At 53.4% G+C, this 13,775-nt stretch overlaps 1 protein-coding gene across 1 annotated transcript; it reads right to left on the reverse strand.

Annotated features, from left to right (window-relative positions):
- Positions 1 to 2,395: 2,395 nt before the first annotated feature.
- On the reverse strand, positions 2,396 to 11,144 carry LOC131559912 (fatty-acid amide hydrolase 1-like). Its single transcript, XM_058808468.1, has 15 exons — positions 10,905 to 11,144; positions 9,683 to 9,796; positions 8,879 to 9,022; positions 8,424 to 8,557; positions 7,212 to 7,418; positions 6,765 to 6,805; positions 6,132 to 6,256; positions 5,425 to 5,550; positions 5,109 to 5,206; positions 4,653 to 4,752; positions 4,336 to 4,376; positions 3,917 to 3,956; positions 3,258 to 3,366; positions 2,828 to 2,973; positions 2,396 to 2,737 (listed from the first exon to the last, which is right to left on the reverse strand). The coding sequence occupies exons 1-15, from the start codon at positions 11,067 to 11,069 to the stop codon at positions 2,609 to 2,611; spliced, it is 1,719 nt and encodes a 572-aa protein (XP_058664451.1). The 5' UTR covers positions 11,070 to 11,144; the 3' UTR covers positions 2,396 to 2,608.
- Between the last annotated feature and the right edge of the window lie 2,631 nt (positions 11,145 to 13,775).

Genomic DNA, 13,775 nt, shown 5'->3' on the forward strand with positions numbered 1-13,775 from the left:
CCTGCCATACCCACGTGTAGTAATTAATGAACACTTAATTAATGAGCCAAATAGCAAGCAGTGCTCAGCCATCATCCTTGCCCCTCAGGCAGCATCACCTGCAGCCCCGTGAGCCTGGGAAAATGTAGTTCTGCTTGTCCTGGGACCCTCATGTAGGGAGCCAAAGGGTCTCTGTGGAGAGATGGAAGCTCAGGAGATCCAAGAGAATGCAGGTGACACAGTGACTGGAAATGCAGTGTGGGAGGAACTATCCTTCAAGGAATGACTGCTCTGTATCACTTTCAAGAAAAGCCCCTTTGAAAATCATTTTGGCAACCTGAACCAGACAGCAAGCGCTGTTGGGAAATCCCCTCTGACAGATCCAGAGGCTGCTCTCCTGTTTCTAACCCATCCTCCAGCCAGCAGAATGCCAAGGAGCTGGACCTTTAGCCAGACCAGCTGCCCCTTACACAGCCATGGGTGCATCTCTGCCCAGGGCTGTTCTGTGGCTTAGTGCAAAAAGGAGAGGCTGAAAAAATTAAGCTTCTCTCAATTCTCAAGCACCTGCAAGCACCACAGGGAAGGGACAGGGGTGTCTCTGAGAGCTCATTGCCAAAAGGGAAGGCAACCCCCCTAATTCTGGAGAGATGCTGGCTCTGCTCCAGTCAGCAGGGCAGCACAGCTTGTAAGAGGAGAGCATCCAGAGTAACCCTTGCTCTCTGAAGGGGTCTCATTTGGGAACTGAAGCCAGTGGTCGTGCTGCTGTATCATGTTCCCTGCTTGCCTGTTGCAGACATGTCCTGTGGGATCATTCCTGTGGCAGCAGAGAGGAAGCTTGAGGAAGACGTGAGACCTTGCAGAGAAACTGCTGACAGGAAAACTGAGGAGGATCCTCCCTGTTTGGACAGGGCAGGCAGCAAAATGAGCCAAACAGCTCAGTGGGGATGTCACCAACCTCTCCCCACTGACTGGTCTTCATTGCCCCATCCCAGCCTCCAGTGCTGCCACTCACACCAACCTCTTGCTGCAAGCTGGCCCTTGGGGCAGCCTCAAGTTCCCAAAGCCCCCCAGCAGCTCTGGCCCTGCCTGGTGCACTGTCCCATGGGCATGGCTTGCTGGAGGTCTTCACTCAGGGCATCCAGTGAGGAATAATGACAGGTTCAGGTTCACTGGTGCTCCATGGTTTGGACTCCTGCCCCCTGCCCACCCCCATGCCAGGGGTGGTTAAGCTGACAGTGATGTGGTGCTTGGCTCTGGGAGCAGGGGTGCAGGTGGCACTGCCTTTCCTGAGACAAGTCCTCCAGGCCTGAATTTTGAAACAAACTTATAACCTCATCCAGCATTTTCTGTGTGGGAAGAAAGCACCTGTAACCCCACCCAGGCTCTTCTGGGCTTGGCTTTGCATAGCATTCAGTCATGGGATGCCTGGAGCTCCCTCCCTCCTGAGCCTGCTGATTAAGAATGGGGGTCCTTGGGGGCTGCTTGCTCCTTGGCTGTGATAAACACTATCCCAAGCCCTTGAAAACACTCCACACTTTTGCATGCTTTAAACTATGACGATACATTAAAAACCCAAACATTAATCCTGCCAGAGCTTTTTCACAATCTGCTTTTGGCACTCACACATTGGGAAAACACTTTTGCACTGTGGTATTCCTTTTGGAACACCCTTGGAAACCTGCTGGGAACAGCCAGTGCTGCCAACCCCAGCGACAGGGGCTGCCAGGGGCTGGAAAACCCTGCAGGAAAACCTGGCATGGGCCAAAGGGGAGGAGAAGATGTGCAGCGTATTCTGCTCTCCATCTGACCTTGGCACGCTGCTCAATACAGGTTTCAAACTGAAAGGGGTGGATTTAGGTAAGATATAAGAAATTCTTTCCTTGGGGGTGGTGAGGCCCTGGCACAGGCTGCCCAGAGAAGCTGTGGATGCCTCATTCCTGGCAGTGCTCAGGACCTGGTTGGGTGGGGCTCTGAGCAAATTGCTCCTAGTGGAAGGTGTCCCTGCCTGTGGAAGGCGACTGGAAGGAGATATCTCTAAGGGCCCTTCCAACACAAACTGTTCTGCAATTCCATGATTTCTCCTGCATGCTGTGCAGGGTGCCAGCAGCCCTGTGGGAAGTGGGCCAGCTCCATCCCTGCTTGCCAGAGTCTGCATGGAGGCTCAGTTTTCCCTTCTGACTGCTGGTCTGTGCTAGGGAAAACGCCAGATTTCATCCTCAGGGAGCTCAGAGCAGAGGGGAAAATCCCTGTTCCTACAGCAGTCCAAGAAGTGGTCTGAGCATCTCAGACAGAACCAGTGCCTGTGCCCCAGTTTCCCCATTTGTAATAGAAAGGTCACATTCTTGCATTTCCCTGGGGTGATTAAAATCCACCCCAACCCCACACACAAACACAGACTTGAAATAACAGACATAACTCAGTTAATAAAAAGTACTATGTTAGGACAACGATTGGAAGAGCTCCACCACATCAGAGCTCGCCTTGATTTCCCCTTGCTCCCAAATCCAGCAGCCAGCCCAGCCACCACTGCATCCATCCTCCCTGAGGGGAACGAGAGTCCTCTAGGTCACACAAAGGATGGCCCACGCTGCTGTTAGCTGGCATCCTGCTCTGCCTGAGCACCTGGGGCTCAGGAGAAGCTGTTCTTCTTCAGGCTGAGGGTCTCCACCTCCTTCATGAAGCGCAGGCACAGCTCCTCCTGCCAGGGCAGGGCCACGCACTGCACGGCCACGGGCATGCCCACACTGCCACGGAAAGCCTGGGGCACAGAGACAGGGAAAGGCTGGGGATGTCCAGAGGAAGGACAGATGTGGGAGCTGGTGCCCCTGCAGAACCTGGCACTGCTCACCTTTGCCAGGGTCCGGTCCCACCAGTCCTGGTAGTATCCCTTGTAGCCCTTGAGCTGCTCCTCATCCTCGTCCGTCACCAGCGTGACAGGGACAACGCCAGCAGGGAAGTCCAAGGCGTTGTAGAGCATGGTGTAGCTGACTGCCACTGGGGGAGAGGGGGGGTTTGCAGTGCCAGCCTGCACAGGGAGAGCCTTCACCCCTCTGTGTATGCAGGATTGCAGCTAATGGGGTGCTGGGAGCTCAGGGGCTGAGGGATGGAGATCGGCCCTTTGGCTCCCACTGCACTGGGGGCTGCTCCAGGTGCATCCCATGGGCTGTCCCAAGAGCTGAGCTCTTCCTGCTGCTGGCCAGCACCCTGGGCATGTAAGGGAAGCAGGAAGGCTGCCCAAGGGCCCTGGCACAGCACCACAGCAAAGGGCAGTGCCCTACCTGAGAGCTTGGCAGGGTAGCCGATGCCGAGAGCCGGGCCCAGCATGGGACACAGCATCACATCCAGATTCAGCTGCTTCCACTGGGCAATGAACTGGTGGCAATAGTCCTGAGGAGGAAATGTGCTGGTGGTCAGTGGGGTGGGTGTACTGCCCCACAGCTGCTGGCTGAGGCTCTCCTTAGCATCCAGCTGGGCTCTTGGCTCTTCTCTGGCAGCAGCCAACAGGCTATGTCAGGCCTGATCCTGCTAAAATCCAGCAATGCTTTGCTGCCTGGACAATGTTCCTCTCAGCTCACAAAGCACCCTCTTCCTGGTAAACTGGAGGTGGGCAAAGAATGAGTGCACAGGCATGTGGTGACTTGAGACATGAGCTTTTGTTTCTGGAAAACCAGAAGGGAAATAAAGGCATGTCTGATGATGTATGTTTTTATATGCAGGTGTCAGAAATTCAGGTGTGATTTGGCATCATGAACTTGTCTACGTGTTTAAATATGCTGAGAACTTGCACACCCAAGTGAGGTCTGTTGAGGGGTGATGTGTTCCCATCTTACATGACCAAAGACCTGAATTATCTCCTAACATTGGTGAGTGCTGAATCTGCCTCTCCCCAAGGAGAAATCAAACAAAAACTATTTAACCCCAAACTGTAATACTTTACCTCGATTTCCTGATGAAGGCTCCAGACTTCATCCACTGTGCTGTAAAAGGAAACAAACCCAATGAAAGGCATCCTTCCCTGTGCACACCTTCCTTCTGCCTTATGGCATCCCTACCCCTCTTGGCATGATGGATGCATTGACCAGTGCTGAAGCCAACACCATATTTCATTCCCACAGGCTTCATACTTTTCCTAAGCAAAAGGTTATGACCCTGCTCTTATTCCACCCTCAATTTCCAAACAGATTTCCAAACCCAGCAGGGTTATGGTGTTGACACAAATTGCTCTGTTTGCTCCCATCCTTGCATTTTCTGCCTTGCATTCTCTCAAACACACACAGGTACAGCAATATCAATAATGTAGCAAACACTGCTGCAAAACAAATCTTCACACATTTGCTCAGACTCAGATTTACTCACTTTTCTTTCATACTTCTTATGATACTTGAAGCTCGAGGCACCTGAACAGGAGAAAATGAAAAGAAAAAATTAATCCCTGCTCTGTCCTGAGACAGCTCAGTCACTAACAGAAGCTGTTTCCTCAGTGTTCAGGCTGGATTCTCCCCAAAGCGGGGAGAAAAGGAACAGAAATAGCATCATTCCAGTTTGGAGTGTGTCTGAGCACAGCCAGATAACAATGCCCAGAGACTTCTCCATGAGAAAGCCTTACTGTAATGGGAGACAAGTTATTCACATACAGCTTAACCCTGTCTACACCAGAAAGAAATGGACCTTACGAAAGGTTTGGAAATCCAGCAGAGGAGAGTTTTCAGCCAGTGTGGTGCCTTTGCCAGCCAGAAGAACAGCCCTGAGCCGCCTTTCTCCATCTCCCCTTTGCTGAAAGGAAGAGGGAGGGTTTAGCTGAGCAGTGGTAGGAAGCAATCACAGCAGATCAGCTTTTCCCAGGCCAACACCTCTGAACAGCATATCCAAGTGACAAAAAGAGGTTTGCTCCATTTTGCTGGGCAACACTTGATTCCCACAGCATTTACAGGATATCAGCTCCCAGCCTCCTTCCAAGGCTGGTAACAATCCCAAAGAGAACCAAGGTACACTTGAATCACTTAATATTAAGCCTCCCCCAGTGCCTACATCCACTAGATGTGCCACCTGTATCCTGAGCCCAGCCAGACCCAGGGAGGATTTTTATAGCCAGGCACCAATCCCACCAAACCGTTCCAGGCCACACTTACAATTTCCTGGCGAAGGAGCTGCCTCCATCTGAGAACATTCCCCTGACACAGTAGTTAAACATCACGTACTCCACATTTGTGAGTTCAAAGGGCACCAGCTGGAGGGACAATGGAGGAGGGTATCAGTGGCACAGGCACTGCTAGGGACAAACCACAGAGGGCTTGAAGCAGGCTGAGGATTTCCTGACAAGCCCACAGGAAAACCTCCATCCTTCCCTGAAAACAATGTTTTCCCTTTGAGCAACAACTGCTGAGTCAAGAGACACGGGATGGGCTTGTCCCCCTGTCCAAGCAGGGGACATCCACTATCCCCTACCGTGTGTCCAGCCTCCTCCAGGAGCTGCTTGGTCTCGCGGACAGCACGTCTCATGGCCGGGCTGGGCATGGTGAAGAAGTCCGTCTCATAGTAGCCTATGCGGAGGGGTTTCGTGCTGGAATACACCTGCAGGGAGAGGGAGATGCTGGCTGGAAGGGTGCCAGGGCAGCCAGCAGCACAGCCATGCCATGGGGTGAGTCTGGAAAGCAGTACATGGCTCTGCCAGGTGCCCACCCATGTATTTCAGCCTGCAGCTCTCCCCAGAGGTCTGTGGCCCCTTGGAGGCTCTGCACCTCTTCATGGAAGGGGAGGGGTGGCACTGTGCTGTCCATGGCTGAACAGGGCAGCTCTCCTCAGAGATCTCTGGAGGCTCTGCACCTCTTCATTGAAGGGGAGGGGTGGCACTGTGCTGTCCAGGCTGAACATGGCAGCTCTCCCCAGAGATCTCTGGAGGCTCTGTACCTCTTCATTGAAGGGGAGGGGTGGCACTGTGCTGTCCATGGCAGCTCTCCCCAGAGATCTCTGGAGGCTCTGTACCTCTTCATTGAAGGGGAGGAGTGGCACTGTGCTGTCCATGGCTGAACAGGGCAGCTCTCCCCAGAGATCTCTGGAGGCTCTGTACCTCTTCATTGAAGGGGAGGAGTGGCACTGTGCTGTCCATGGCTGAACAGGGCAGCTCTCCCCAGAGATCTCTGGAGGCTCTGTACCTCTTCATTGAAGGGGAGGGGTGGCACTGTGCTGTCCAGGCTGAACATGTCCTCATTCAGCAGCGCCCGCAGGCACAGCGCCAGGCTCTCCACATCTTTGGCCAGTGGTCCCACTGCTGCAGCCACTGGAAGAGACCACAAGAGAGCATTCATGGCTGAGGGTCTTCCAAGGGCATGTTCTGCACAACCAGGACCTCTTGGCATTGTTTTGTCTTAATGTAGTGTTGACAATAGTTCCTTTTTAAGAATTGGGCAGGGGATGCCCACGAGTGTCTTCCCACCCACAGGTCCATCATTAATTATGGACTGAGTTGCTATCCATTAATGTGCACCCTGACATCTCCATTTCATTTCTTAAAAGAATAAACAAAAGGATTTGTCAATCACACACTCCCTTTGTCTGCTAATCCCACCCTCACGAAGCAGTGACAGACAAGGCCACACCCTGTGGGTAACAGGTTGTATTGTGGTTTATGCTACACAAACGGCTCCTCTCAGATCATGTAAAACAATAAATAAATCCCTGAAAGGCAACCTGCTTCTCTCTAAAGGTGATGGAGAAAGTGCCCCAAAACCAGCTGAGGGTCCTTCTCACCCCTGCCCTGCTGCTGGGGGACAGACATCAATGCCTACCTGCCTTCTGCCCAGTGACTCCAGCCATTACTCCTCTTTTGCTGTAAAGAAAAGAGACACACAAAATACAGCAGCTGAGTGGTTTTCATTGAAGGGAAAGGCTTTAACCAGAAGCAAGTATTAATTAAAACTGTGGATGTGAAGGTTGGCTGAAGGAAGGGCCAAGAGAAAGCTCAAGAGACACAGGCTAGGCCTGAATGGTTGAGGCCTTGTCAGCCAGGAGGAACCATCCCCTCAGCATGCAGATGAAGAGGCTCCCCCACCTCCATTCTGGGGGACTCAGTGCTTCCCTCCATAGAGGCCTCAGATACTGCCCAGGCAGGAGGGATAAATGAGCTCTTCCCAGTTCTTCCCAAGTTTCCCTTGCCCACAGGAGCAGGAGCGTCCCAGCACAGTGGTTGGTAGAGTGGGTGTCACCCAGAGACATCACTGCATTTCTCACAGTACCTGAGTCTCTTCCCTGTGGGTTTGATTGCACAGACCCCACAGAAGGCAGCAGGAAAACGCAGGCTCCCTCCTACATCTGTGCCAATGCCCAAGATGGACCCACCACCTCCTACAAGTGCTCCTTCCCCACCAGAGGAGCCTCCGGGGGTTCTGGTGAACATCAAAGGGTTGCGGGTCTGACCAAAGATTAAATTCTTGCAGTCATAGCTGAAGAGAGAGAGACATATTGCAAATGAGGAATTCAGGTATCTGCTGCTGTGGAGCCCAGTCACCACTCAAAGACTTTGAGAAGGCAATCAGGTAATTCACCAGCTGTTACACTGACATGGTTTACTGTGGTTGTAGAGACCATGAGCCTTTTCCTGGTGGTCCCAGGAACTGAATTCACTGACAGCTTATTTCACTGACATTAAACCTATTGCAGAGAGAACCTCTGGCAGCACAAATACAGCAACACTGCTGGAAAGTCTTCCTGCTCAGGTAACCAAGTGCCACAGGTCACCCAAAGCTGAGCCCCTGCTTGAGCACAGGCCAAATGCCAACTGCAGAGATATCTGACACTAGACTTCCCCAGAAAGTGGTGCAGTCTGATAATCCCTGGGGCAACCTCTTTGTGTGGCTTTTTTGAACTGTGGCCAGCCATTACCACATCACCTTGAGGAAGGCATTTCATAAGGCTTGGGCAATGGTCGCCCACAGAGGAGCTTTGCCAGAGTCACTTGGCAGGACACAGGGACACTGGAAGGGTGGCTGTCCACCAGAGCACACCTGAGCACACCACATGTCTGTGACACCAAGGGTGGTCTTGCCAGATAGAGCAGGAAGTTTGGGGACAGAATAATTGAAGGCCACTAGCTTAACTAGCTTCCTCTTCCATGAATATGTGTTTGCATTTTAGAGTTCATAGGGACATCTCTGAGAGGTTAATTTAAAAAAAGATAAAAACAGTTTCTCTCCTCTCCTCTTCTGCTTCTTGATTCCATGTGGAACTACAGATAATATTTTTTTTTCTCTAGTGGAACCAGAGATAATTTTATCCTCAGCATAAATGTGTTTACTTTTTAAAGTGAAATTTATAGACACAAAGAATGGAGACCAGGTGTTGTTATATAAAAAGAAGTGGGAAATGAGAACGAGACCAGATAGAAACCCTCCCTTGAGAGGAGGAAGAGAGCACTGCTGCTATGCTGAGGGAATGAAGCACCCACCTACCTGATGAGGGACTGGGGAACATTGGTTTTGACAAATGGAATGGCCCCCTGTCTCTTGAGCACCTGCACCACCACGCTGTCCTCTGCTGCGGGTTTATTGAGGTTTTTTATGAACCCCAATGTGGAGTCATGACCCTGGGAACAGAGAACAATGAGGTTTCCAGTTGGAGGACTGCAATTCTCCTTGCCCCCATACTTTTATCTACATGTTTAAGTGCATACTGCACCTTCAGCAACAAACCCATCACACACGTTTCAAGGTGTGCTGATGGCAAACCTGACCACACTCTGTTGGCTCACATGGGACACAGGCAGCACAGCCCCTCCCCAGTCCAGGCAGCCCATCCCACACCAGCTATGACAAAGTCTAGCCAGGTGCTGAGGTCAAAGCTGCCCCCTCCCCAAACTTCAACCCCCAGGGATTTCAGGATACATGTGGAGTTGTGCTGGGGGTACCTGGCAGTTGATGGAGTCCTTGATGCTGACGGGCACCCCATAGAGCAGACCCTGCTTGTCCATCAGCTTGGCTCTGCGGAGCTGGGTCTCGCTCTCCTGCAGAAACTCTGTGATGCAGTTGGTTTCTATGGCAATTTGGAGGGCCTTGGGGAGAGCAGGACAAGCCCACAGGTGAGTCACAGCCCACAGTGCTGCACAATGAGCTCTGTTCTGCAAAGGACACCTGCTTTTTCCTCTTCCCCATCTGCACAGCTGGTATCAGGGAAGCCCTTGCTGCTGCTTTTCAAGCCAAACTCCAAGGTGGACATAGTGGGGCCATAGTACCAGTCTGTGTGTGCTAAAGGGAGGCAGTCAGCTCAGGTGAATACCACAGATTGTCCTCTTGTTTGAGCTTCTGGGATGGCATAAATGATAGTTCCTAAGAGGGAACCCAGGAGGTGAACAGAACATTAGGGCAAAAGCAGAGACTGAGCATGAAAACTGACTTTTTGAGGTTTAACAATCCATTTGGAGATGAAGGAGAGACAACGGCAGCACTCTGTCACTTCCCTACAGGTATACCTGCCCTAGAGAAGGTGTGGGCTCTGCAGATGCTGCTTGCTGCTCCTTTTCCCTCCAAACCAAGCTGAGAGCTATGGCAGCCAGATGCCCAGCTCTCTAACCACTCACAGAAAGCCACAGCAGGGCCTACCACTAACCAGTGAGCAGTGACAGCAGCACTTGAGCCAGGTTTGAACTTTGAGTTGTGCTCCTCCCAAAAGAAGCCAGCCCCACCGTGGGTGAGGTGCTGCCCTTGCTCCTCACCTTGCCCACGTAGGCATAGAAGACGTGGTCCAGGGGCAGGGAGCCATCTCGGAGCTTCCTGGAGAGCTCTGGCAGGGGCAGAGAGAGGATGGAGGCCACCTTCACAGAAGGGTTCTATGGGAAAGGTGGAACAGGCAATGTCACACTTCTACTGCAGCTGATGAGCTCCTCCTTTCTCCTTGGTGCCCTCTGTAACTCACCCAAAAAATATCTGCCATTTAGTCACTGAAGGTGTTATCTGCCTCAAGACCACATCCTGCCCTACCTGACACCTGTGAGCACGGTGTGAAACCCTCAGGGCCAATATTAGCCCTGGCTTTCTCAGCCCTTCTTCCTGTTCAGACCAGTCACACCAACCACCTACTAACTAACTAAAATAAAGCCATTCACACAGCCTTGTTCAGACAGGTCATGGCCAGGCCTGGGGGAACAGCTTAGTGCAATGCTGAATTACAGTGGGAGCTGGTGTCAGGGTTTAACAAAGGGTTCCATCAAGGAATGAAACCAGAACCGGAGCCAGTTCTTCTCCTGGCACTAAAAGATATTTACACATGGAATTGCAAAAACCAGGGGGGCCCTGGGCTGGTAATTTCTGGGTCAGCAGAGGTTTTTTTCACCATCATGGAAAATGTACCAAACCTCACGTGTCTGAGCTGGACTCTGAAGCTGAACGACTTTGCCCCAGCCCGAGGCCAGGACCGCGGGGCTGCATCCATCCCTGCCCTACCCCGCAGCTGCACTTTGGCCTCGGCTGATAACACACACATCGCCTGTCGCCTCTTCCTGCTGCCCCCGAGCCTCCCGCCACGGCCACGGGGAGCTTCCCGACAGGGACTTCCCCCTCCTCGCTGCCCGTGACTGCTATCGGGATAACGGGTTATCTCCCGCTCCCCATCGCCGCGATGCTGAGGGCTGCCCACACACACTGACTTAAAAGCGAAAATAATAACAACACTAAATCCCCGTGGGTCCATACAAGGAGCCGGCAGAGCACCTACCAGGCGGGCGAGCAGCTGCCCCTCGCAGGGAGGCAGGGAGGGCAGCACGGGGCAGGCGATGGGGAGGGGACGCAGGTGAGGAACCCACGGGGCAGGCGATGGGGAGGGGACCCAGGTGAGGAACACACGGGGCAGGGTCCCAGGTGAGGAACCCACGGGGCAGGCGATGGGGAAGGGGCCCAGGTGCGGAGCCCCCGGGGGATGGAGCAGGGCCCGGCGCTCACCTGCTCTCGAAAGCGCTGCGCCGCCGCCTCCATCCGCACCAGGCTGAGCTCCTGCCGCTCCTGCGCCTCCGCCACCTTCCTCCAGAGCGCCCGGCGCCGCCGCCATCGCAGCAGCAGCAGCAGCAGCGCCGAGCCGCCCAGCAGCGCGGGCAGCGGCACCCGCATGGCTCGGTACCGGCAGCACCGGCAGCACCGGCGGCGGCACCGGGGCAGCGGCAGCCGAGCGGCCGCAGCCCGCTCCGCCCCGCCCGGCCGGCCAAGGGCACCCGCCCGCGGGGAGAGCGAGCCAAAACCCGGGCGGGATCGGGAGCTGGACAGCGATATAACCGGCTGGCTGCCGGGCGGGCGGCGAGGGGGAGGTTCGGCGGCAGGAAAAGCTGCGGGATGACAGCTCGCTCCTCCCTGCGCTGGGTGGTCTCTGCCTGATAAGGTTTATGGGTTTTATTTCCGTGCGCCCAAGGGAGGCTTTGATCTCGCCGTAATTTTTCAGCCCCTCTGGGAACAGTCTTGGCTTGCAGCACCCAAAGGTAGCCGAGTCTCCTGCATTTCCTGGAGCCCAGCGGCTGTGTGGGAAAATAGGAGCGATAAATATGGCAGGCTGTCGCTGGCAGAGCACGGGTGTGCCTCTGCTCGCTGTGGCTTCCAGCAGCGCTGTCTGGCATCCCTGCTCTCTGCGGCCTTGCACTCCGTGCTGAGTGAAACTCCAAAAGAATTTCTTCATCACCAGCCCCACAAGGGGTCTGTCCTTAAAAAAAAACCCTCCACGACTTACAAAAGTCTGTCGGAAAATATTTCAAGCTATCCAGTTTAGATACTGCCCGTAGGATTGTGAAAAACCTGTTGGGAAGAGTCTGGGATATTTTCTCACTTCCCAGCAGGATGAGCTGTTCCCAAGCCACCCCTGGGCAGGTGCAGAGCTAGAAGATGTGATGGAGCTAGATGCACTTAGGCTCGATTTCCCTGGCATTATTGCTCAGGCCACTGGATTTATTTCTTTCAGTCTTCAGGGCTCCTCTGGAAGCACCTGAGCCACCCATGACAGAGCCTGGCACCCTTGGAGGGAGCTGCTGTGCCGTGCAGCCACAGTGTCCTGGGGTGTGCTGGACATACTCCATGTCCTGGGACTCTGCTGAAGGGTTTTGAAGCCTCAAAAATACTCAGTCCTCATGAACTCCACATCTTCTTGCTCTGAGAATAAGCAGCTGCCTGATATCTGCGTCAAGGAAATCACATGCAAGACCAGCAGTTTTCCCAGCAGTTTTTTTTTTCCCTTTAACTTCTTTTTTTTCCTTCCCCTTCCCTGCCCCTTTTCAGATTATGGGGCTCAAAGAGTTATACAAGATTGCAAACTCCCAAGGGCACTGCAGTTGGCTCACAAGAGAGAAATGGGTTGGCAGGAGTGCCCTTCCCATGAATCAGGAGGATGTAATCAGCTCAAAGCTGGCAGAGAACATCATGGCTGTGATCCCGATCTCTCCATTCCTTCCTTCTCACCCTGGAGGTTCCAGTCTCCTGCACTGATCTCGCCACAATGTCAAAACGGGGCTGTTCCCTGGCAGGTTGTAAAACTGTGTGCGCTGAGGTCTGTAAAGATGAGAACAAGAAAGGTGGGGGACTTTGGAGAAACAGAAATTAAAACTAGTTCTTGTGGAAGGCAAAATTACTTCTCCAGCCTTCTTCCCCCTAATTTAAGTCCTGCTTAAAATCTCCCATGCAAGAACAATTTTCAACTTCTGCAGTTCAGTTTGTGAAAGGGAAGAAAACAAAGGAGGAGAGTTTTGCCTGGAGCACCTGTGTCTCCAGGAGCTGCTGCTGGAGACTCCTTCTCCCCTTTCCTGGAGAGGTGTGTGTGGGTGAATAAGTGGGGCTAAGCATCAGTCAGGGCAGTGGTAAGGCTTGGCTCTCTGCTGGGGCCAGCCAGCTCCAGGAGGGTGACTCAGGGCATGGGAAATCCCAAAATGCAGCAGGTGCAGCTGTGGCCCAGCTGCCAGCAGAGATGGGCCAGGAGCCAGGGCAGAGGATGGGGAGCTCCAGCCTGTGCAGGTGCTGGCTGGTGATGCCCTGCCCAGGATGATGTGCCTGGCACCGGCTCAGTGAGCTAAAATGGGTCTGCTCTTGTTCCCCATGGCTTGGGGTGGACCAGCTGCTGGCCTGGGGGCCAAGTGACTCCCTGATGTCCCTTTGGGACACTGGTGTCTCCTTGCTGGATGAGTACTTTCCTGCTGTTATGTCCATAGAGCTGCCCATATGCTGGGGCTTGAATCTTGGAGTACTGGAATTGAGAGCTGATCCTACTCCTGCTCCTCCTTCTCCACTGCCTTGCAGGGCTGGAGCCTGTGGCTGAGGGAGGACACAAGGATCTGCTGCATCTGTGAAGGGTTCTTTCACCATTGCTCACACACCTCCCTGTGTCCACAGGGCTGTGGCTGGGTGGGTGCCACCACACCCCCGAGACGCTGCAACCCTGCAGTTACCAAAGGAGGGGCACAAAGCTGTCATCTTCTGTCTGAGACAAGTCACACACGTTCAGCCAGACTGGCTGGGGCTGAAGGACCAGCTAGTTCCTGCTCACCTGACACCAGAGCAGTGCTCAGGGCACTGTAAACACCCAGTGGTGTTTTCCTTAGCACTGTCTCCTAGCATCCGGAATGCTGCGGCTCCTTTGGACAGAGGTTGTCTTGGAGTGACTAATAGCTGTGTGTGTGCTCACACAAATATTTCTTGTATGAAGCAATCTGATTCTGGCACTTCCAGCATCCTGAAGCAGGGAAATCCATGGTTTTGTCTGTGTGCTGTAGGGAAGCAGCATCTCCTGTTGGCCTCCCACAGCTGATTTCATTTACTCTTCTTGTTTCCAAGGAGGAAATAAGA

The sequence above is a fragment of the Ammospiza caudacuta genome, chromosome 7 (assembly GCF_027887145.1).
Source record: "Ammospiza caudacuta isolate bAmmCau1 chromosome 7, bAmmCau1.pri, whole genome shotgun sequence".
In the NCBI taxonomy this organism is placed as follows: Eukaryota; Metazoa; Chordata; class Aves; order Passeriformes; family Passerellidae; genus Ammospiza; species Ammospiza caudacuta.

Excerpts from the sequence above, each read along its gene's own strand:
- LOC131559912 (XM_058808468.1), bottom strand. The coding sequence starts at position 11,069 with ATGCGGGTGCCGCTGCCCGCGCTGCTGGGCGGCTCGGCGCTGCTGCTG. Across the intron at positions 8,558-8,878 it reads AGGACTCCATCAACTGCCAG|GGTCATGACTCCACATTGGG; the intron begins GTACCCCCAGCA and ends CTCTGTTCCCAG. Across the intron at positions 7,419-8,423 it reads GTTCCCCAGTCCCTCATCAG|CTATGACTGCAAGAATTTAA; the intron begins GTAGGTGGGTGC and ends CTCTCTCTTCAG.